The sequence below is a fragment of the Lithobates pipiens genome, unplaced genomic scaffold, assembly GCF_037356315.1.
Source record: "Lithobates pipiens isolate NorthernLeopardFrog02 unplaced genomic scaffold, aLitPip1_a1.2 Scaffold_18, whole genome shotgun sequence".
NCBI lineage: Eukaryota > Metazoa > Chordata > Amphibia > Anura > Ranidae > Lithobates > Lithobates pipiens.
Window position 1 is genome coordinate 191,600,866 of NW_027507758.1, and position 25,047 is coordinate 191,625,912.

General features: G+C 44.7%; 1 protein-coding gene across 1 annotated transcript in view; it reads right to left on the bottom strand.

Annotated features, from left to right (window-relative positions):
* The window catches only part of SOS1 (SOS Ras/Rac guanine nucleotide exchange factor 1), a 415,017-nt gene that overhangs the window by 30,159 nt on the left and 359,811 nt on the right, over nt 1-25,047 (bottom strand). Inside the window, exons 19-20 of the mRNA XM_077486479.1 lie at nt 21,889-22,005; nt 17,342-17,606 (exon numbers count right to left, since the gene is read on the bottom strand). Coding sequence (XP_077342605.1) covers nt 17,342-17,606; nt 21,889-22,005 — 382 coding nt within the window. The remainder of the gene's footprint in view (nt 1-17,341; nt 17,607-21,888; nt 22,006-25,047) is intronic.

The following is a 25,047-nucleotide window of genomic DNA, read 5'->3' on the forward strand; positions in this document are numbered from 1 at the left end:
TTCCAGCAACATACTGGTATGTTGCGGGACTTTGAGTGCTTATACCAGAATGATGCCTGCAGGTTTAGGTATCATCTTGGTATCATTCTTTTCAGCCAGCGGTCGGCTTTTATGTAAAAGCAATCCTAGCGGCTAATTAGCCTCTAGACTACTTTTACAAGCAGTGGGAGTGAATGTCCCCCCCCCCGCACCATCTTCCATGGTTTTCTCAGGCTCTCATGTCCCAACAGGGAACCTGAGAATGCAGCCGGTGGTTCCGCCAGCTGACCATAGAGCTGATCAGAGACCAGAATGGCTCCAATCATCTCTATGGCCTAAGAAACCGGAAGCTACAAGCATTTCATGACTTAGATTTTGCGGGATGTAAACAGCGCCATTGGGAAATTGGGAAAGCATTTTATCACACCGATCTTGGTGTGGTCAGATGCTTTGAGGACAGAGGAGAGATCTAGGGTCTGATAGACCCTAATTTTTAAAAAAAAGAGTACCTGTCACTATCTATTGCAATCATAGGGGATATTTACATTCCCTGAGATAACAATAAAAATCATAAAAAAATATATATAAATGAAAGGAACAGTTTAAAAATAGAATAAAAAAGCAAAATAAATAATAAAAAAAAAATTAATAAAAAAAAACACCCCTGTACCCCCCTGCTAAGGCGCAACGTGGAACGCAAGCGTTGGTCTGGTGGCATATGTAAACAGCAATTGCACCATGCATGTGAGGTATCACCACGAAGGTCAGATCGAGGGTACTAATTTTAGCAGTAGACCTCCTCCGTAAATCTAAAGTGGTCACCTGTAAAGGCATTTAAAGGCTTTTAAAAATGTACGTAGTTTGTCGCCGCTGCACGTTTCTGCGCAATTTTAAAGCATGTCATGTTTGGTATCCATGTGCTCGGCCTAAGATCATATTTTTTATTTCATCAAACATTTGGGCAATATAGTGATTTTTAGTGCATTAAAATAAAAAAAAGTGTGTTTTTTCCCCAAAAAATGCGTTTGAAAAATCGCTGCGCAAATACCGTGTGAAAAAAAAAATGAAACACCCACCATTTTAATCGGTAGGGCTTTTGCTTTAAAAAAACACTTCATGTTTGGGGGTTCAAAGTAATTTTCTTGCAAAAAAAAATATTTTTTCATGTAAACAAAAAGTGTCAGAAAGGGCTTTTTCTTCAAGTGGTTAGAAGAGTGGGTGATGTGTGACATAAGCTTCTAAATGTTGTGCATAAAATGCCAGGACAGTTCAAAACCTCCCCAAATGACCCCATTTTAGAAAGTAGACACCCCAAGCTATTTGCTGAGAGGCATGTCGAGTCCATGGAATATTTTATATTTTGACAAAAGTTGTGGAAAAAATACATTATTATTATTATTATTTTTTTTTTTGCACAAAGTTGTCATTAAATGATATATTGCTCAAACATGCCATGGTTATATGTAAAATTACACCCCAAAATACATTCTGTTGCTTCTCCTGAGTACGGGGATACCACAAGTGTGAGACCTTTTGGGAGCCTAACCGCGTACGGTACCCCAAAATCCAAGCACCACCTTCAGGATTTCTAAGGGTGTAAATTTTAGATTTCATTCCTCACTGCCTATCACAGTTTCGGAGGCCATGGAATGCCCAGATAGCACAAAATCCCCCCAAGTGACCCCATTTTGGAAAGGAGACACCCCAAGCTATTTGCCGAGAGGTATGGTTAGTATTTTGCAGACCTTCATTTTTGTCACAAAGTTTTGAAAATTGAAAAAAAGAAAAAAAATATACATAATTTTTTTTTTTCTTCATTTTCAAAAACAAATGAGAGCTGCAAAATACTCACCATGCCTCTCGGCAAATAGCTTGGGGTGTCTACTTTCCAAAATGGGGTCATTTTGGGGGGTTTTGTGCTATTTTGGCATTTTATGGCCTTCAAAACTGTGATAGGTAGTGAGGTGTAAAATCAAAAATTTACACCCTTAGAAATCCTGAAGGCGGTTCTTGGTTTTCGGGGCCCCGTACGCGACTAGGCTCCCAAAAAGTCCCACACATGTGGTATCCCCGTACTCAGGAGAAGCAGCAGAATTTATTTTGGGGTGTCATTTTACATATGCCCATGGCATGCGTGAGCAATATATCATTTAGTGACAACTTTGTGAAAAAAAAAAAAAAAAAAAAAAGTTTGTAATTTTCCCGCAAGTTGCGGCAAAATATAAAATATTCCATGAACTCAACATGCCTCTCAGCAAATAGCTTGGGGTGTCTACTTTCTAAAATGGGGTCATTTGTGGGGGTTTTGTGCCATCTTGGCATTTTATGGCCTTCAAAACTGTAATAGGTAGTGAGGCGTGAAATCAAAAATTTACGCCCTTAGAAAGCCTGAAGGCGGTTCTTGGCTTTCGGGGCCCCGTACGCAGCTAGGCTCCCAAAAAGTCCCACATATGTGGTATCCCCGTACTCAGGAGAAGCAGCAGAATTTATTTTGGGGTGTAATTTCACATATGCCCATAGCATGTGTGAGCAATATATCATTTAGTGACAACTTTGTGAAAAATTTATAAAGTTTGTAATTTTCCCGCAACTTGTGGCAAAATATAAAATATTCCATGGACTCAACATGCCTCTCAGCAAATAGCTTGGGGTGTCTACTTTCGAAAATGGGGTCATTTGTGGGGGTTTTGTGCCATCTTGGCATTTTATGGCCTTCAAAACTGTGATAGGTAGTGAGGAGTAAAATGACATATGTATGCCCTTAGAAATCCTGAAGGCGGTGCTTGGCTTTCGGGGCCCCGTACGCGGCTAGGCTTCCAAAAAGTCGACCACATGTGGTATCCCCGTACTCAGGAGAAGCAGCAGAATGTATTTTGGGGTACAATTCCACATATAACCATGGCATGTGTGAGCAATATATCATTTAGTGACAACTTTGTGTAAAAAAAAAAAAAAATTTTTTTTTTTGTCATTATTCAATCGCTTGCGGCAAAAAAATAAAATATTCAATGGGCTCAACATGCCTCTTATCAATTTCCTTAGGGTGTCTACTTTCCAAAATGGGGTCATTTGGGGGGGTTTTGTACTGCCCTGCCATTTTAGCACCTCAAGAAATGAGATAGGCAGTCATAAACTAAAAGCTGCGTAAATTCCAGAAAATGTACCTTAGTTTGTAGATGTGACAACTTTTGCGCAGACCAATAAATATACAATTATTGACTTTTTTTTTACCAAAGACATGTGGCTGAATGCATTTTGGCCTAAATGTATGACTAAAATTGAGTTTATTGGATTTTTCTAATAACAAAAAGTAGAAAATATCATTTTTTTTCAAAATTTGCGGTCTTTTTACGTTTATATCGCAAAAAATAAAAATCGCAGAGTCAGTCAAATACCTTTAAAAGAAAGCTCTATTTGTGGGAAGAAAAGGACGCAAATTTCGTTTGGGTACAACATTGCATGACCGCGCAATTACCAGTTAAAGCAGCGCAGTGCCAAAGTGTAAAAAGACCTCTGGTCATTTACCAGCAAAATGGTCCGGTCTGAAAGTGGTTAAACAACCTGATGGTACCCCCTCTTATTGCCCTCTCACAATGTCCAAAATATTTGGCCAATTCTACCATAAGCTGTATAACTGCTTACTCACTGATGACCAGTACGCTTTTACCCAGGAGAAATTTAACTCCTTCATGGAATCGTTGCCCCTTCCCAAGCTTTCTCCTGACCATCTCCCGTCCCTGAACTCCGCAATCTCCCCTGAGGAATTGGCAGAGGTGGTGGAGAATCTTCCCACCCAAAAAGCCCCTGGTACTGATGGTCTACCATATTCCTACTACAAAACCTTTCTTCCGATTCTGAGTCCACATTTACTCTACCTATTCTCCTCCTTACTGAAAGGCATCATACCTGACCCCCAGTTTCTTCATGCCCACGTCTCTGTGATTCCAAAACCGGGTAAAGACCCCTCCCTCCCGGATAACTACAGGCCTATTGCGCTGCTAAATTCCGATTACAAAATCTTCACCAAGATCTTGGCGAATAGGTAATCCTGTTTAATACCACAGCTCATCCACAAGGACCAAGTAGGTTTTGTCTTGGCTAGACATGCAGGGGACAATACCAGACGTACCGTAGATTTGATTGACTTACTAAATAAAACGAACCGTCCAGCCCTAATACTGAGCCTTGACGCTCAAAAGGCGTTCGATAGACTCAGCTGGCCATTTATGTTTGCCACGCTCTCTCACTTTGGCATTGAAGGTCCCTTTATCGACGCCCTACGGGCCCTGTATTCCAGACCCTCTTCGCAAGTCCAGCTATCCTCCTATCTATCACCTTCCTTCTCCCTCAGTAATGGCACTAGGCAGGGCTGTCCGTTGTCCCCCTTGCTCTTTATTCTCTGTTTGGAACCTCTGGCAGCTGCTATTCGTAGTCACCCTGATATTCGAGGGGTGACATTACGCCAGAGTATAAATTGTCTCTATATGCTGACGATATTCTGCTGACCTTGACCAGACCTCACACCTCCCTTCCCACTCGCCATGCCCTCCTGCACCAATTTAGCTCTCTCTCTGGATATAAAATCAACACCAACAAGACAGAAGCTTTACCTATTCTTATTCCCCCCTCAGACCTTGTCCTTTTGCACCGTAACTACACTTACCATTGGTGTACGGATTCCCTTAAATACCTGGGGGTTAACCTTACATCTTCCTACTCTAGTCTTTATCAAGCTAATTTCCCACCACTCTTCCAGGACATTGACCGACTCTTGCGACAATGGGACCCTTATCCCATTTCTCTCTTGGGTCGCATCAATGTCTTGAAGAGGTCTGTCATGCCACGACTTTTATACCTATTTGAAACGTTACCAATCCCCGTTCCCATGTCCCAACTTAAAGCGACACAGAGGTCCTTCCTTTATTTCATCTGGCACTATAAAGCTCACAGGATAGCTAGTTCAGTGGTGCTCACTCCCAGAGCTGGAGGTGGACTGGGGGCCCCGGACCTTCTTAAATACTATTTTGCTACACATTTGAAACCGGTCATAGTGTGGTCACAAAGAATGTCGTCCAGTGTGTGGTCTGACATTGAAATGAGTATTACTACCCCGGTCCACCCCTGCTCAATGATCTGGGCAGAGTTGGAAACTTCCATACATCAGCTTAGGAATCTTTGCCTACGTCCCATGCTCTTTACTCTTTCTATATGGAAGAAATGTGCCCAGCGTTTCTCCCTGGCCTCCTCATGTTCACCATTATTAAATATATTGTTTAACCCTGACATTCCAGACAGCCTGTCTTACTCGCGCATGCTCCCCTGGACACGTGCTGATATCTTCCAGCTTCGTAATTTGGTACACCCACTTACGCATTCGTTTCTGTCTTTCGCTGACATCCAACGTAAATTTCAGGTCCCCAAACGTCTATTTTACTCCTATCTTCAAATCAGACACTACTTTAGCTCCAAAAATCCCACTCTTACCCTGAACAACCCTACCCCTTTTGAGCTTCTTTGTTCCCAAGGCCCATACCAAACGCGACTCATCTCCGAGATTTACAAATACCTACAGGCCTCTCCCTCTCTTTCTGGTCCCGGTCACCTCTATATGCATAAATGGTCCTGGCTTATTGGCCAGACCATTACCACTCCCCAGTGGCTGAAAATTTGGGAGGTAGCCTCTGAATCATCTCGATGTGTAGAACAAAAGGAGACAATCTATAAAATTCTAATGTTTTGGTACAGGACTCCGAAGATCCTACATAAATACGATCCCGGGGTTTCCCCACTTTGCTGGAGATGTCGGAAGGCTACTGGCTCTCTTTTTCACATTTTCTGGGAATGTTCTGTCATTCAACCTTTTTGGTCCTCTGTCCATGCATATTTGCAAAACCTTTTCGACACCACTCTCCCACTAACCCCAATCCACTTTCTGCTAGGCTTGCCCTTCCCTGACCTGTCTGCAAACGCCCAGAAACTATTAGGTTTTATTCTACTGGCAGCGAAGCGAGCCATACCAGTCAGATGGTTATCGCAGTCTCCACCAACGCTCCCCACAGGTATTACAAACTCTGGAACAGATCCGTAAAATGGAGCACCTTACCGCTATTATTCACGACACACTGCCTAGATTTTTCCGAGTTTGGGACTTGTGGGACCATTCCCAGCTTAACCCAGGACTTCCTACAGCCCCCCCAGGGAATGCTCACCCCCTTGAGCGGAGGTACGGTGGGGTAGTTCCACTGCCCCCTACCTATAGACCGTTCAAGATTTCTTGGTATTCTCCCTCACCCTTCCGCCTGTATGCGTTTCACCCCGAGGCTGCCTCAGTCTGGTATAGGCTCCTCGGGGAATGAGTGTATACCAGATCCGGTGGTTGGCTATGCTTCCTTCGTAGAATGCCCATGTGTTTGGCCTACCCACACACTGGACCCTTCCCCACCCCCCCTCCTCCTGATGCTTCCCCCCGTCCCCCTTTTTTCACATGATGGGTGAATTGATACTTTAGATGTGCCTGTGACCAGATATTGCCTGACCACTGCATTTTTTGTGTTTGTTTTCTTTTCTTGTTCTTTGGCCTTTTGTCTGTAACATTGTTGACACTGACAATTGTTTGTTGTTGTACTTCCCTTTGTATATTCTCTCTGAAAAATTTTTCAATAAAAATACAATTAAATAATAAAAAAAAAGAAACTCACAAAGCAATTATTGCAAACATAAAGCTGCCAGATCCTGGACCTGCTGAGCAGGATACCTGAACACCTGTTAAACTGCCCTCACAATGATTAAGCAATTACTGTCAGAGCAGGCTGCTCAATCTGCCAGAGGAAAAAGGTGTTTTTTTCTTTAACAGGAATTGCAACATTTTATCCGCTGGATGCCTAAGCATTTGAGCATTGTCTGCTGAACAAAAGCTCTTATTCACAGCTCTTATTCTCTTTTTTAGGAAGAAAAAAAAAAAGGGGGATTTTTGTACTCCGTAAAATCCTTTTCTCTGAAGTTCATTGACGGACACAGTTTCTTTATCTTGCCCCTTAGGGTTATATCGCCCCTTTAAGAGAGGACTAGGCAGAAACATGTTAAAAACAGCAAAACTGCACAGTACTGCCGCCCAGGGGGCGGTCCTACTGGCTATAACCCCTCACACTGCATCCAGCAGCTCAGTTCATCAAAAGCAGTACAAACATAAATAGGAGGGGTGGGTGCTGTGTCCGTTAATGAACTTCAGAGAAAAGGATTTTACGGTGAGTACAAAAAATCCTATTTTCTCTTTTGTTCATTGACGGACACAGCATCTTCATCTTGAAATGAGGGGTGGGAAGAGCAAGAAATAACTCCACCCATAACAACCAGCGTTCCTCAACGGAGGAGTTGCAACCTTAAACAGCCGCCTGCAAAACCCTGCTGCAGAAGCAAGCAGCCGAAGATGCGCTCACATCAACTTTGTAAAATTTAGTGAAAGTGTGAACGAACGACTGGGTCGTCGCCTTACACACCTGAGAAACAGCGCTTAATGTCAGAAGGCCCAAGAGGCACCAACTGCCCTGGTAGAATGTGCCGTGACAGGAAAGGGAGGCGCCTGCCCCCTTATGGCATAAGCCTGAACCACAATCTGTCTGATCCACCGAGAAATGGTGGCCGATGAGACCGACAGGTCCTTCTTCGGACCAGCCACCAAAAATCACAGCGAGTCCGAAAAGGAGCCGAAGCAGACAGATACACCAGCAGAGCCCGAACCACGTCCAAGGAATGCAAAGCAAACTCTTTGGGGTGTGATGGCCAAAGACATAATGAGAGAAGCACAATGTCCTCATTTAGATGAAAAGCTGAAACAACCTTTGGAAGAAATGAATGCTGCGGGCACAGCACCGCCTTATCCTTGTGGAGGACCAAGTAGGGAGACTTGCATGACAAGGCCGCCACTAGAAAGACTACTTTCTGCGTGTCAATAAGGGGATCTTCCTAATGTTTTCAAACGGTGGCTGCTGAGGCACCGAGAGCACCAGATTCAAATCCCACGGGGGCAGCGGTTGTCGAACCGGAGGGGCCACATGTCGACCCCCCTGAACAAACGTACTCACCAATGAATGAGTTGCCAAGGGTCGCTGAAAAAATAGGATTTTTTGTACTCACCATAAAATCCTTTTCTCTGCAGTTCACCAACTGACACAGCTCCTTTCTTATACCATCGGGTTGTTACGCCACCTTCAGGACAGGACTAGGCAGAAAATGTTAATATGTTGTAACAAAACTAGAACTTTCTAGTTCCGCCCAAGGGGCGGTCCCTTAGGTAACAATCCCCCAGCCTGCTCCTACAGCCTCAGTACGTCAAAAAGCAGTATAATGTAAAAAAATAGGAGGGGAGGGTGCTGTGTCAGTTGGTGAACTATAGAGAAAAAGATTTTATGGTGAGTACAAAAAATCCTATTTTCTTACATTCACAGACTGACACAGCTCCTTTCTTATACCATCGAGACCTCTCCAAGCAGTGCCAGAACGAGGGGTGGGAAACAGCATACAAACTTCCCCCACAATGGCATGTGGGAAACACTTTTACCCACAAAAAAGTGTGCTCCTAAATCTGGGAGTCACTACCTTACAAACCGCCTCAAAATTTGCATAACAAATGCAACAGTGCATTTACTTAAAAGTAACTGTTTTTAACAAAAAAAAAAACAGGAAAAAATGTAAGTGCAAATTACCAGGCCTCGTTCTGAGTAGTGTGACCGGAGGAGAGGCTGGGCTGCATTGCGCCCGAGTCTCCTCCGTGAATGTGTTCATGTTTACTGGAGGTGGCTTGGGGCGTGTGCGGCCAAGCCTCGTTTTCAGTTTGTCGTCATGTGTAGCCAAGCCTCTGTTTTATATTCTATTGATGAGAGAGAGGCTTGGCAGAATTAGGTTGAACTTCTTCCAATAACAATATATATGTTTACACCGGAAGTGGACAGAGCCAAGCCTCGTTTTGAGAACGTATTGAGGAATTGGCTTGGTTCCGTTCTACTCCTTTATCCAATCACGTCCGGACTTGAAGGTGAGACTTTGTTTAGAGTGTAACCAGGCCTCCCTTCCAGAATTTATTATGAACAATCTTCCCTTTGATTGGCCAGCCTAACCATGAGTATTTTTTTTACACTCGGGGTGATTGGCTGAACTCGGGATGTGTCAATTGAACCCATTTTTGCAGGTTTTTTTCCAGTTTTTCGCGGGTTTTTACATGTGTACCATGGTCTCCTAGCCTCTACAATAGGCTGGAGATACAATTGGCTCTTTTGGGGTTTAGTTATGTGAGTGCTGATTTGTTCTTTCTAGATATGGGTCGATTCTGTCATATCATGCGAGTAATGTCATCCTATCAAGGAAGATGTTATTATTGATTATGTAATCCAATTTACAATTGGTGCTATATTTCTTTTAGTTATTTATATATTTGTGTGCAATACAGGGGAACAGCTAGATGCCCCTGTTGGAGTCCTATGGGATGAAACCCGTAGGGTGTGGTAGTCATGTTCCCTGTATTGCCTTTTTTATTATGTGATCACGTTTTTATCTAATCCTTCCATTTTTGTATTCGCTGATTTTATGCCAATAAACAGCTACCTTTATATTTTCATCTACACTATGGGAAGCTGTTTTTCTTTTTTGTCTCATATGTGATCCCCTGCATGAGTTTGGTCTTGTTAGCTATTCCGTTTTCTGGATTCGAGTTGGTTCTTCTCGTCCATTCTATTGTGACTCCTGATAAATTGGAATTCCGTGGTGGATACAGACTACTCCTTGTTTGACCAGAAGATCCGTAACCATTCCAGTGGCGGACAGACCTGTGGGGATTCATCCATCTGTATATGCCTGTATGGCCTTGTGTTTTGGTAAGAGTACCCATCTTTTTTCACCTACCCAGATGTCACGGATCTGAGATGTCTCCAAGACTTCCTTTTAGTTTTTGCACCGTGTGAAACACTATAGTCGGTGTCCTACGAGGACTCCAAGGACTTTCACATTCATTTATTTATCTGGACTTTTATCGTTTTTCTTTAGGGCCGGTTCACACAGCGAGGCGAGGCGAGGCGACACGGCTCGCCTCGCCTCGCTCCCGCAAGTCGCCCCCATTCAGTACTATGGAACCGTTCTGAGAGGAGCGACTCGAGTCGCTCCGACTCAGAAAAAAGGTTCCTGTACTACTTCGGGGCGACTTCGGGGGCGACTTGCATTGACTTCTATACAGAAGTCCTCTGCAAGTCGCCGCTGAGCTCCCCGCAGGTCGCGGCGAGGTAAGTCGGAGACGCCTCGCCGCGCCTCGCTGTGTGAACCGGCCCTTAAGGTGTTTGTTACACATATTTTCACAGCATCTTAGCGCTACATTTTATTGTTTAGTTTATTTACAAATTACACGAACGCCTGCAAAACTTTGCGGCCAAAACAGGCATCAGCCAATGCACCGACATCTACCTTGTAGAAATTTGTAAAGGTGTGAACAGACAACCAAGTCGCCGTTTTACACACATGAGCGACAGAGGCTTAATGTCAGAAGGCCCAAGACGTTCCAATTGCCCTGGTGGAGTGGGCCGTGACTGGAAATCAAGCAATCCAGTGCAGTCCCCACCCCAGGTGAGAGCCGCCCCGGGGAGCCCCTGTCTATGGAACACACACCGCTCAGCAGCCCATGCAGCATCCCCCATGAGGGGGGGGGGGGGGATAGGGAAGATAGGGACAAGGAGAGGAGAGAGGGAGGTGAGGGACCCCCGAATCGCCCTCCCAGGGAATTCCCAGATTCTCAGCCCCACCGAGGCAGGGAAAGCTGTACTTACCAGTCCTGAAGAGCTGGGAGACATTAAATCACAGACCCACTCTCCGATCAGTACGGGGTGGCTGCTGGCCTGGCACAGTGTGACGCAGACATCAGTAGCCCGGTCATATGTGTGCCCCAGGGCATTACGCCCACCGGCCACCCCTGGAGCTGGGGGCATGTTGTGGCCGACCCAGCGAGGCGCTCTGGTCTGCACACGCTCGCTGGCCAGGCTGGGGAGACTACAATGATAAGGGTAACCAGCCTGGCAAAAGGCAAACTTCTGCAGAAAAAAATCCATGGACCGATGGGCCCGTAGGGTTCCTAGCTCCTCCTCCTTCACTAGGCAGAAAAAAACTGAGGCAGCAGGAGCAGGCTGGGGGGTTGTTACCTAAAGGACCACCCCCTTTGGCGGAACTAGAAAGTTCTAGTTTTGTTATTTATTATTATTTTGTTAACATATTAACATGTTCTGCCTAGTCCTCTCCTGAAGGTGGCATAACAACCCAATGGTATAAGAAAGGAGCTGTGTCAGTCGGTGAACATAAGAGAAAAGGCAGCCAAAGCTGATATCTGCCCCTTAATGGTGCTTAAGGCAAGTTTCTGTACACTCCTCCTTGCTGAAAAACAGCAGGATCCTGGATCTTTTGACCTGGCCACAAACCTCTGTACCTTCCGATTGAGTCGAGAGGCCAGGAGATCCACATCTGGCGTGCCCCACCTTAGGTAAAGCAGCCGAAATACAATCAGAGGCAGCGACCATTCGCCTTGATCCAGCAACTGACGACTTAGGTAGTCCGTTTGCCAGTTTTCTACGCCCGGAATGTACACGGCCGATAGAGCCGGCACACGCCACTCTCCCCGCTGCAGGATGTGAGCGACCTCCAGTGCTGCAGCTGAGCTCCTTGTTCTTCCTTGATGATTGACATATGCCACAGCCGTGGCATTGTTCGACTGGATCCTGACCGGAAGCCCCTGCAGCCTCTGTGACCATGTGGAGAGGCACTGCCTGATCGCTCGAAGCTCCAGCACATTGATCGACAGGTGGGATTCTTCCTGCGTCCAGTGACCCTGGGCCGACTGTATGACCCAAACTTGCCCCCAACCGGTCACGCTGGCGTCCATGGTGATCAACATCCAATGAAGAGGAAGGAATGACTTCCCGGACTGAAGGGCCGGCGACCTCAGCCACCAGAGCAGCGAATCCATGACTAGCTGGGCTCACCCGAATTTGACAATACAGGAACAACGGAGATTTGTCCCATTTGGACAGGATCTCCTTTTGCAAGACTCGAGTGTGGAACTGAGCATACGGTACCGCCTCAAAAGTGGCTCCCATGAAACCCAGGACTCGCATGCAAAAACGCAGCAACGACCACCTGTGGGACACCAACAACTTCACCGCAGCTTGAAGAGTCTGCAGCTTGTCCGAAGGGAGAAAGACTCTCGCCTCTGAGGAGTCCAGAAGCAAACCTAGGTACTACAAATTGGCAGTGCTTTTCCCCGACCACAAATCGCAGAAACCTCTGATGCTTGATGCACGTGAGGACATGCAAGTATGTGTCCTTGATGTCCAGGGATCCCAGAAAATCCCCTTGATGGAGTGCAGCGACCACTGAGAGAACTGATTCCATTCTGAACCTTTGTACTTTCACAAAGCTTTTGAGGGACCTGAGATCCAGGACCAGATGGACCTCTTCCTTCTTTGGGACTACAAACAGATTGGCGTAGAATCCCTGAAACCTCTCTGGCTTCGGTACAGGCACTATCACCCCGCACAGGTCCTGTACTGCCCTGAACAGGGCTTCCCGATGAACCGGAAGAAGATGAAGGTTGGAGGAAAAAAATCCGGCGGACAAGAAATCTTGTATCCTGATGAAATCAGTTTGCAGACCCACTGGTCAGAAAGGAGGGATGTCCACCGAGCTGCAAACTCCCGAAGGCAACCCCCCCACCTGAGAGTCGGGTGGGGCGAACCTTCACACGGCAACAGATTTGCTTGCAGGCTTGTGAAACCAGGGGCGCTTTTGTCCCTCAGCGGGCACCTTGTCGGACTGGGAACACTTACCTGCCGACCTGGGCAGACGAAAAATACGCTTCTGAAGGGAAAAGGAGGGCCCTTGTCTACGGTGCGACTCTTTACCTTTCCTGGACTGTGGGAGCAACATACTCTTACCCCCAGTAACATTCTTAATAATGTCATCCAGTGAGGCTCCAAATAGCCTCTCTCCCTGGAAGGGCAAATCCGCCAGTGCTTTCTTAGATGCCTGGTCCACAGTCCAGCATTTCAGCCAAATCAGGCGACGTAACACTACTGCTGATACTGAGGCTCTAGAGAGCAAGGGGGCCACATTACAGACATACTTAAGGCCCTGCACCAACTGGTCCGCCAGCTCCACGCAGACCGGGGAAGCCTGTTGCTTCTCCAACTCACGGTGTAACAATCTAGCCTATTCAGTAAGCGTCTGACACCAGGGCCGTGGCTAAAACTGGTCGCAATGCTGACCCCACCACCGTAAACATGGACCGGGCAATCACCTCGGGCCCTCCTGTCGGTAGGGTCCTTGAAAGCAGGGATCCCTTCCACCGGAATCGTGGTTACCTTATTTAACCTGGATAACAGGGGATCAACAATTGGAGATACCCCTTTGAGAAAAGTTTCCTGAAGAAATGGACAACGCACCACCATGCGCTTCGGGACTGAAAAGGCCCGCTGTGGTCTTCAACACTCCTTGTAAATAAACTTATGAAAATAAGTTGGGTAAGAAAACACCTTAGCCATGCGGGCCGGCTTGTGGGACCTGAAAGGGACCGACACCTCTGTAGATGCCCCTGCCATATTCTCCATCTTTAGGGTATTCCGCACCGCTGTGATAAGTGCTCTTACAAGCGATTTTTCCTGGAGTCATTCTCACTGTCCGAACGGTCCTGGTCCGCATCCTCTGACATGTCAGAACAGGGGCTGCTGCCTGCCACAGCGGGATCCAAGTCTGAATCAGAGCTTTCCCCAGAAGACTATCTGGGAGGGGGCATTTTTTAACCCCCTTGCACCGCTTTCACCCTGGCAACAAAGGCATCCAGGACTGCCAACAGAGCATCCATAGGCACTGCAGGTGCTGGGGAACCAGTTGCAATAACAGGGATGTCTGGGAAAGAAGCGGCAGCTTCCAACGCCATGCTGACCCACACTCGCCTGTCACCACTTAGGGACCTAAGGCAAGTCGCACAAAATGTCCACCCTCCTAGCTGCTACAGACTGAGGGGGGAACCCCGCAGGACTCACCATCCTGACCCAGGTACCGTGCTGTGCTACTGCTGTCCGCTCTCCCCTGTGTCAGCCTCGAGGTGTTCTGTGTAAAACGTGTGCTGTTCTAGAAGGAAACAAGCACCCAGCACTAGAGTCAAAACAAACTGAGGCTACTAGAAAATGGCCACCGCAGCAAAAAATGTCTGAAGGTGCCAGGAAAATGGCCACCGGACTTCCATAAAATGGCCAAAAGGAAAAAAATGGCTGTGGCTAAAGTAAAAATCGATTTTTTGTACTCACCGTAAAATCATTTTCTCTGAAGTTCACAGACTGACAGAGCTCCATTAATCTTGACTGTAGGATTATTATGCCACCTTCAGGAGAGGACTAGGCAGAACATGTAATACATGTGAAAAAAACAGAACTTTACAGTTCCGCCAAGGGAGCAGTCCCTCTGGTAATAACCCTTCAGCCTGCTTCCTGCAGCTTAGTACATCAACAAGCAGTATATAGTAAACCAACAGGAGGGGAGGGTGCTGTGTCAGTCAGTGAACCTCAGAGAAAAGGATTTTACGGTGAGTACAAAAATCCTATTTTCTCTTTTGTTCACTGACTGACACAGCTCCATTAATCTTGGACATCCCCAAGCAGTGTCATAACGAGGTATAGGAACAGCAAAAAAAAAATTCACCCACAACCAGCGGTGTTAACAGGGGAGTCACCATCTTAACTAACCGCATCAGAACTTTCGGTCAACAAATGCAGTGCATTAATACTCAAAAGTAACTGTTTCTTTAAAACAGAGGAAAGAGTGCAGATTTGTAACATTACATGGCCGCCTGCAAAACTTTGCAGCCAAAGCATGCATTCGAAGATGCGCTTACATCCACTTTCTAGAATTTGGTAAAAGTGTGAAGTTTTGCAATTTGCAGTTTTCAGTTCTCCCTTATACTCAGCTTCATGAAGAGGGGAAGAGTCAGCGCAGGTAGGGGTGTCTTGGAGGAAGCAAAAACCCCCCCAAACTTGCTGGCTGAAGAAAAAGTCTGCTGCTTCTGTGACGCAGCGTGATCTCTGAGCAAAGCATGAGAAGATAGGTGCTCTACACAGCCCCCAGTGGTGACACATAGGCATAACAACATTGTCCCGAACCATTTTGCTGGCCATAGACCAGAGCACTTTTTGCGATTCGGCACTGTGACGCTTTAACCGACAATTGCACGGTTGTACGACGTGGCACCCAAACAAAATTGACGTATTTTTTTTCCCCGCAAATAGAGTTTTCTTTTGGTGGTATTTGATTACATCTGTAGTTTTTATTTTTTGCGCTATAAACAAAAAATAGCGACAATTTTGAAAAAAAAAAAAGCATTTTTTTTGCTTTAATAAATGTCCCCCAAAAATATATAAAAAACGTTTTTTTCCTCAGTTTAGGCCGATACGTATTCTTCTACATATTTTTGGTATGAAAAAAATAAAATAAAAAAATCGCAATAAGTGTTCATTGATTGGTTTGCACAAAAGTTACAGTGTCTACAAAATAGGGGATAGATTTATGGCATTTTTATAAAAAATAAATTTTCACCAGCAATGGCGGCAATCAGCAATTTTTATCATGACTGCGACATTATGGCGGACAAGTCGGACAATTCTGGTGCGATTTTGGGACCACATTTATACAGCGATCAGTGCGATTAAAATTGCATTGATTACTATGTAAGTGTGAGTGGCAGTGAAGGGGTTAACACTAGGTGGTGCTGTAGGGGTTAAGTGTGTTCTAGGGATGTGTTCTAACTGTGGGGGGTGGGCTAGCTGTGACACATCACTGATTATAGCCCCCTGATCACTGGGTGCTATGATCAGTGACACTATCACTAGGCAGAATGGGGAGATGCTTGTTTACATTAGCATCTCCCCGTACTGCCTCTTCGTGAGACGATTGCGGGTATCCCCGAGGACATCGAGTCCACAGGACCCGCAATCCTACTCAACGGAGCTCCCGGCCGGCCGGCACGCGATGACACGGTGCCATATTCAAAGGGACGTACAGGTACGCCCATTTGCCCAGCCGTGCCATTCTGCCAACATACATTGGCGTGCACTGGTCGGGAACCGGTTAAAGGAGACAATTCATAAGAAAATGTTAAAAATTTCTTAGAAAAACTCCACTTACCTTTGCCACCGCAGGGCTTTCTGTAGTAGACCAACAGATCCAATCTTCACCCTTCACGGTGGGTTCCGTTAAACCTTCAGGAGTTGGGGATCCTCGAGGACACCCACAATCCTGGATCTGCAATAGCACACTGGTAGTAAACTTTATGGCCTTAATACCAAAAAGTACTGGATTCCGGGGTCCAGCTCTCAAAAGAGAAGCATTCACAGGCAAAAACCTTATTTCTTCAGACAAGAGGCCTGCGTACGATTTAATTCGGCCAGAGAGACACCTTAAATGGATCAGTCTGCGTAGCTAGCCCCAGCAAGGATTGCTCCAGAGGAGCGCAGCACAGCACATCTTTACTCCAACACCTAGACACTGGTGAAAACATGGAGGTACTCCCACCAGTGGAAGGGGTTATATAGGGAGCACACTTTTTAATTTAGGGCGTGCCAGTGTCCATCACCTGAAGGTGGCCTATAACCCACATAGTAACCTATGGCTCTGTGTCCCGTGATATACGATAAGAAACTAGGCAGGAGGAAATTCAGGAAGCACTAATGCAACCTTAATGCATCTGCAATAAACCAAGGGCTTAGAGCAACTGGTCAAAGCGATGTACCTGTCTCTTACTTCACAAGGGAGGAGGCACTTGCAGGCAGACTGCAGCTGATGGGGTAGACTGTGCCAACACTGACAACACAAACAACAGTAATTCTGTTCCATTGCAATCCTTAGCAAATTCAAAGTGATATGGAGGGAAAGGAAGGGTGCAAAAGTTGCCACTTTGCCTAATACCACATTCTACTTTATTTTATCTCTCTGTTAATAGACAAGAAGATGTAAGATTAAAAGCTTACCAACTGTAATCTGTAGATGAAAATCTTTCTGCATCACACCCCATGCTAAGGGAAAGGTAATTTACTTTTCCTGTTTAACAGCTAGGAGCATGTACACCTCTATGCTGGTCCATTCATCCAAAGGGCAGCCTTTGTGGCCAAGAGGAATGTGGGTGGTGGAAGGCTAGTTCACTACACAGCTAGAAATGTTTTAGAATTTGCAAGCAAGAGCACCTTGGCATCCCAGACTCCCTGGGCACTCCCAAAGCTGTAGGCAATTTTAAACGTGAGCAAGCACTAACAAAAACATTTAAACAAAATCAGGATGTGATAACACCTACGTGAATGAAATGGGCTTGATGGGTCAGAATCAAACACACTGCAGACATCTGTGGTGCTGGATGCTGCTGATGGTGGTGGTGGCGTTAAGGGTGTTCTAGGTGAGTTTGGGGCAGACGCTGCTGTTTCCGTTTCACTTTCAGGGATGCGACTGTAGCTAATTTTCCTTGGCTCCTGCTGCAAAGGAGTAGGGTGTCTCATTGTACCTGGCCTTGTGTTTGATGGACGCACACCAGGAGACTTAAGTGGATAACTGTACTTTTTTTGCTGAGGGAAAAAAAAAAAAAGAAAAAAAAAATAGGAGTGAACAAGATGTCATAATATTGTAAAACAAATCATTAAGCACAAACATCAACAGCAATTGCTTTTTTTAATGTGAAAATACAACAGGGCATGCTGAGAATAAAAATCAGCCATATCATATGAAGCTAGTCAGCCCATTTTGGCCTACATAACTAAACAGTGCTTAGCCATATGGAGCAATAATGGCCTATAAAATTACAGACTCTAAGAGTACATTGTAGCTTCAAGCACAACAGAGCTCAACGAGGCTGGGCAGTACAATAAAGCGCAAAATGCTTAGATCAACCCACCAGAAGTGGCTTGTCGCTTTGTGTACAGAAGCGCAAAGGTAATATTCAAGGTCTGACACATTAAAAGAGAAGCATTTTTTTTTCCAGTATCATACTTACCTCGGTAGATGCAGCATCAGTCTAATGCCGCATTTGTTCCCCTGGTGCCTCTGCACTGAGAACTGAGTGATCAAACATCGCCGATGGCTCGGTTCTCACAGCTCCTCAACCAGGGATCAGCTTACTGTCAACCAGCAGCTCTCCCGCTCACTGGAGCACCGAGCTCTGGAGGGGCGGGGATCGGCCATCTCAGGCTCTCAGCGGCTCGCTGAGAGCCTGAGACGGGTGTCAGTCCAGGCACCTAGTGAATTAAGACTTCCATTGCTGGGATGACGCGGTGCCTGGACTGATTTCTGAGACATCAGCAGAGAGCGGACTTCAGTCATGGGTCACAGAAGTGCAAAACGAATTGCACTCCTGTGACCCATAGGAGAAGCCCAGTCAAACGAGCTTTGACTAGACTTCTCCTTTAAAAGCTGATCTTTTGCCAGTGTTTCCAGTTAGTTTGTATTTTTGATGGAGTAGGAAATAGATAAGGCCCCTGGCAGTTTTTTTCTGTTGGTGTTCCATCAATGTAATTTCTCTTAATTTCCTGTCCCATAGACAGAGCAAAAAGTAAGAACAGATAGCTTCAAAGCAAGGTAATACTCTGTTAGATAGTCATCCCCAGAAGATGTCTCGATACCTCCTGTTCCTGTAAAAAACCCAAAATTTTGCATTTCCATTACTTTCTGTATCAACAGTGGTCAACAGGACAAAGTGCATTAAAAAAAAAGAAAAAAAAAAAAAAAAAAAAAAGTTTTGCCTTTACATATTGTACATCTTTGTTTTATAAGTAAATATTTAAAACAGGATAACCCTATGATAGTGGGGTCACAGAGGATAGTCCTCCCTCCAATGCTTCATGCTTTTTTGGGGGGAGGAGCAGGTACCTAGTTTTGTTGCTGCCTAGCGTTTATTGATTGGTTTGCGCAAAATTTATAGCGTTTACAAAATAGGGGATAGTTTTATAGCATTTTTAATAATTTTTTTTATACTAGTAATGGCGGCGATCAGTGATTTTTATTGTGACTGCGACACTATAACGAACATGTCGGACAATTTTGACACATTTTTGGGACCATTGGCATTAATACAGCAATCAGTGCGATTAAAAATGCACCGATTACTGTAAAAATTTCACTGGCAGTAAAGGGGTTAACCACTAGGGGGCAGTGTAGGGGTTAAGTGTGAGTGTGTGCGCTTTTTTACTGTTGGGGTGTGTGGCTTGGCATGTGACGTCACCGATCGTCTTTCCCTATAACAGAGAACAGACGATCAGTGACAGCCACACTAGAAAGCACGAGGAGAGTTTTGTTTACACTTACCTCTCCTCGTTCTTCAGCTCTGTGACCCGATCGCGGGACACCGACAGCGATCGGGTCCACGGGTCCCGCGACCATGGAGCCCAGGACCGGGTCACAAGTGCGCCGCCGGCTCTTAAATGGCAACGTACCTGTACATGCCTGTGCCCAGCCATGCCATGCCATTCTGTCGACGTACATCGGCGTGAGGAGGTCCTTAAGTGGTTAAAGTGGCGCCTATTGAGATTTTTAGTACCGCAGTTCATCGCCATTCCACGAGCATGTGCAACGTTAAAGTGTGACATGTTAGGTATTGAAATGGATATTTTGATGATAGGCAACTCCTATCCTCATATTGATTAGTGGTTCCAAATTAATAATAACTACTGCAGTAGGGAACAGACACAAAAGATACGCTCAGCATCTTTCCAAATAGCCGTTCTCCTTTATTATGACGCATGTGAAGGTTTTTATACACGTGATTACGTAGGTATCACATTAATATTACAATTGTACGTTTATGGTAACAAGGGGCGTTACATAGGCAGGCTTATTCTAATCAGAACTCGAAAGAATGCAAAACATGTACTGAAAACATTATTAGTGCCGTGTGCACAGTGAGGGCATTGTGCAATACATATAAAATAGAATACAATTATATACAGAACCTACAAATTTCCATTACAGTATATATTTACCTTGCGTAACATCATCTTTCACATTATACAAAAAAAAATTGAGCTAACGTTACAGTTTGTTTTTTTAATTCATTGAAGTGTATTTTTCAAAAAAAACTGCGTTTTAAAGACCGCTGCATTTTTTTCTCTAGGGTCTCTGCAAAAAAAAATCTATAAAGATTTGGGGGTTCTAAGTAATTTTCTAGCAAGAAATAATGAACAAATGTCAAAAATAGGACTGGTCTTAAAGTAGTTAATACAAATTTATTCATACTTACAGTGGTGTAAAAAAGTAAGCACACCTCATGGAAATTGTGAATTTTTCGATTTGTTTAAATAGACAAACATTAAATCTTTATTCAAACAGTGACCACAGAAAAAAAGTGATATATTGAAACAAATGACACAAACTGGCATTCCCATAAACTCAATTAATGAAAATGCAGATTTGTCATATAGAAAAAAATTAAGTATACCCCTACAATATTTACCACCACTCCATGAATTCAGAATCAGGTGTTCCAGATTATGTGCTAATGTGCTCCTTAGTGAGTTATACAGGTGGAACCTGTCAAAGCTGGCCATACATTATACAATTTTCTTATTCAATTTTCTTTAGATTTACCGTTAACTATGTATTGCAGCGGCCTGCTTGGCTGCATAGAAATTGAAAGTGTTTAGGTTGGACCTCGTATTATATGGTTTTGGTAAATCTCAAGGAAAGTTGTTCAAGAAATTTGTATAGTGTATGGCCAGCCTTAATTGCACCTCAGATATCTTGAGTCTGGTGCCATTTGCATATTGACTTGTGCAGTTTAATAATGCCAGGATCAAAAACATTCAGTCAGAAAGAAGGCTGTGGATGCCATATGTCTGGCACAAGTTTTAAAAGACTGCTAAATCAATTAAAATCAATTATTACACTGTCAGGGAAAATAATCTAGTGGCATAGATTTCAATTGAGTTCAAATCTATCCAGGACTGGCCGCCCCAGCAAATTAAGCCTAGGAGCTCATTGTTTCGTGCTAAATGAAGTGTCCAAGAACCCCTTACTTTTATTGTGGGGTCTGCGGGTAACAATTGCAACAGGCGGTGTCTATGTGCATGCATGTACAATCAGAAAGATTGCAGCATTGGAGTTATGCCAGAAAAAAGCAAGAACACGGTTGCCTACCAACATATAAGCAATGACTAGGCCTTGTGGAACAATATGCTTTTGGACTGACAAATCAATGATAGAGTTTTGTTTGGCCATAGTAACAAGAGACATGTTTGGTGCAAACAAAAGAAAGCATTACAGGAGATTCACCTAATACTGACGTGAATCATGGTGGTAAAAATGTTACGGTTTAGGATTACATTTTCTGCTTTAGGGCCTAGACAAATTCCATCATTCAACTACGAATTCTGCAGCCTATCAAAGTGTGATAAACGAAAGTGCAAGGCCACTTGTCCAAAAGTTGATGTGAAACTGGAAATGGAAGTTTAAATGAATCAAAACATCTTAGCAAATCCGTCAAGGAAAGGAAAAAAAAAAAAACATGGAGGGGCATAGACTGGACTAGCCAAGCCATTGATTTGAATCCCTGAAAAAAAAAAAATGGTGGCCAGATATGCAAAATTCCTACAAGAGGAAATTTCTGCTAAAGGGAGAAATACCAGTTCTGGAACCAAGGGTGTACTTACCTCATTACATCTATTGATATTTTGTTTTACAAATTATTGAAGAGGCAAATTTTCTGTAGGCACTGTTTGAATGAAGAACAAATGTTTGCCTGTTTAAATATATTCAAAAGGTAAACCCTTTCCATGGGGTGTACTTACTTGTTCACATGACTGTAGACTAAAACACTTTCCATTAATGTTTGGCATTAGAAATGAACTAAGAGCTGCTTACAAATCTTGGCAAAGTCTTTGCATTTCGTGGCTCAATTTCCAGCGACTTCTTGAACAAGTAGTCTTCAAATTCCTTCTCTGCAACATTCCCCATTGGATTTAGGTTCTCAAAAAATCTCTGAAAGTCATTTAAAAGTTTTTATTAGTCTAGCACACAATTTTTGACAAAAGTGAATCACGTAAAAAAACTAATTTGGTAAATCCCGCTTTTTTGCCTGGAGCCCAAATAATCCCTATTAGTGCTAGTTCACACCAGATGCAATTCAGTGCACTTTTTTCTGCATAAAAAATGCATGCAGCGTTTTCCATGTATTCCAATGGCTCTAGTTCACACCAGTGCAGAAAAAAAAAAAAAAAAGTAGAGCTTGCTGCATTTTTTTCTGCACAGAAATGCACTGGAACTGCATGTGGTGTGAATTGTAAGCAAAAACTGATCTAGAACATATCTGTGCATTATCGTGGTGTGAACTGGCCCTAAAAATGCATGAATAGTGTTTTCCATGTATTCCAATGGCTCTAGTTCACACCAGTGCAGTCTGTTCCAGTCAGTTTCTGGTCAGTATCCGATGCAGAAACTGACCGCATTGGTGTGAACTAGAGCCATTGGAATACATGGAACACACTGTGCATGCATTTTTAGTGCAGAAAAAAGCGCACGGAAATGCTTTTTGTGTGAACTGGACCTTAAAGTGGTTGTAAACCAATACAGACCATTTTTTGCTACAGATAAGCCTATAAGACTTATCCAGAATAGCTCCTGTGCACTGACACAAGCTGAAGCAATGGCACGTATGTGCCATTTCTTCAAATGAGTGTGCCGTTACCGTGTGCATGCGTGGGAGTGACGTCATCGTGGCTCCAGCCAATCACAGCATGGAAGTAACCCCCAGGAGTGATGTCGCCGGCTGGTACTGTGTACGGGCACCGCAGTGAGGGCTTAGATCTCAGGTGAGTATTACATAATAAGCTAGTATGCTATGCATATTAGCTCATTATGCCTTTGTCTTGCAGGAGTCCATGGTGTGCAGGCAGTGAGGAGATGATGTGCTGTAACCTTTAGCAACCAGTTAGCAGTAATGCTGTTCACTAACCTCTTGCAACCAATCATTTAGTGGTAAGGATATGCAGTAACCTCGAGGAACCAATCAGTGAGCAGTAATAATGTGCTCTAATCTCTAGCAACCAATTAGGGAGTGGTATAGATGTAAAGTAACCTCTAGCAATCAATCAGTGAGCAGTATTGATATACAGTAATCTCTAGCAACCAAACAACAAGTAGAAGTCATGTGCTGTAACCTCTAGAAAATAAACCGTGAACCATAATGTTTGCTGTAACCTCTAGCAGACAGTCAGTGAGCGGTAATGATACACTGTAACCTCTGGCAACCAATTGCAAACGCTGTCTGATCTGATTCAGTAAATTTATTTTGAGCCTAGCTGCTATTTATTGCATGTCTCAAAGCATGTGGAGAACAATGTTGCATGGAAAAGGGGGCCCAAGAAAATGTTTGCCCATGGTCCAGTCAATATTAAAGACAGCCCTGCCTGGATGCAGTGACCTGAAACATGAAGTTTTGATGTCCCTTTGGCAATAAGGCACAGCCAACTGTAGAAAACCAAGGACATAGGGGACTCAATTAGGTATGACATTGCAAACTTCAGCCAAAACACATGGGCCCATTATTAGGCCTCATGCACACGAGACGCAGTTAAACGCGTGTTCAGAGGCAGTTGGACACTTTTTTCAACTGCTCCTGAACTCATTCAATGTTATCCTATGTATCCATGCACACAGTCTCGTTTTTTGTCGTTTTTATGCAGTTGCGTTTAACCTCGTTTTTCCAGAAGCAAAAAAATGGGTTCAGACGCAAAAGTTTCCACGTTTCAGACGCAAAACGCGGCAAAACGCTGCTACTGCGTTTTGCCGCGTTTTCGTTTATAAGCGTTTTTAAAGGTGACCTTTTTTTTTTACATTAAAAATCTCAAAAATTATTGCAAATGATGAAAAACCATTAGAAAAACATTTTAAACAATTGCAATTGCAAGTGGAAAATCCACAACTGGCAAGTGACATGGCAGGTGGCAAGTGACGTGGCAAGTGGACAATCCACAACTTGTGGCAAGTGACATGGCAGGTGGCAAGTGATGTGGCAAGTGGACAATCCACAACTTGTGGCAAGTGACGTGGCAGGTGAAGTGGCAAGTGACGTGGAAAGTGGACAATCCACAACTTGTGGCAGGTGACGTGGCAAGTGACCTGGCAGGTGACGCGGCAAGTGACCTGGCAAGTGGAAAATCCACAACTTGTGGCAGGTGACTGGCATGTGACGTGGCAAGTGGACAATCCATAACTTGTGGCAGGTGACGTGGCAAGTGATGTGGCAAGTGGACAATCCACTTGTGGCAGGGGACGTGGCAAGTGGAAAATCCACTTGTGGCAGGGGACGTGGCAAGTGGACAATCCACAACTTGTGGCAGGTGATGTGGAAAGTGATGTGGCAAGTGGACAATCCACTTGTGGCAGGTGACGTGGCAGGGGACATGGCAAGTGACGTGGCAGGTGATGTGGCAAGTGGACAATCCACAACTTGTGGCAGGTGACGTGGAAAGTGATGTGGCAAGTGGACAATCCACAACTTGTGGCAGGTGACGTGGCAGGTGACGTGGAAAGTGATGTGGCAAGTGGACAATCCCCAACTTGTGGCAGGGGACATGGCAAGTGACGTGGCAAGTGGACAATCCACAACTTGTGGCAGGTGACGTGGAAAGTGGTGTGGCAAGTGGACAATCCACAACTTGTGGCAGGTGATGTGGCTGGTGATGTGGCAAGTGGACACTCCACAACTTGTGGCAGGTGGCATGGCAGGTGACGTGGAAAGTGGACAATCCACATCTTGTGGCAAGTGACATGGCAGGTGATGTGGCAAGTGACGTGGCAAGTGGACAATCCACAACTTGTGGCAGGTAACGTGGCAGGTGATGTGGCAAGTGACGTGGCAGGTGATGTGGCAAGTGGACAATCCACATCTTGTGGCAAGTGACGTGGCAGCTGATGTGGCAAGTGGACAATCCAAAACTTGTGGCAGGTGACGTGGCAAGTGACGTGGCAGGTGACGTGGCAAGTGGACAATCCACAACTTGTGGCAGGTGACGTGGCAGG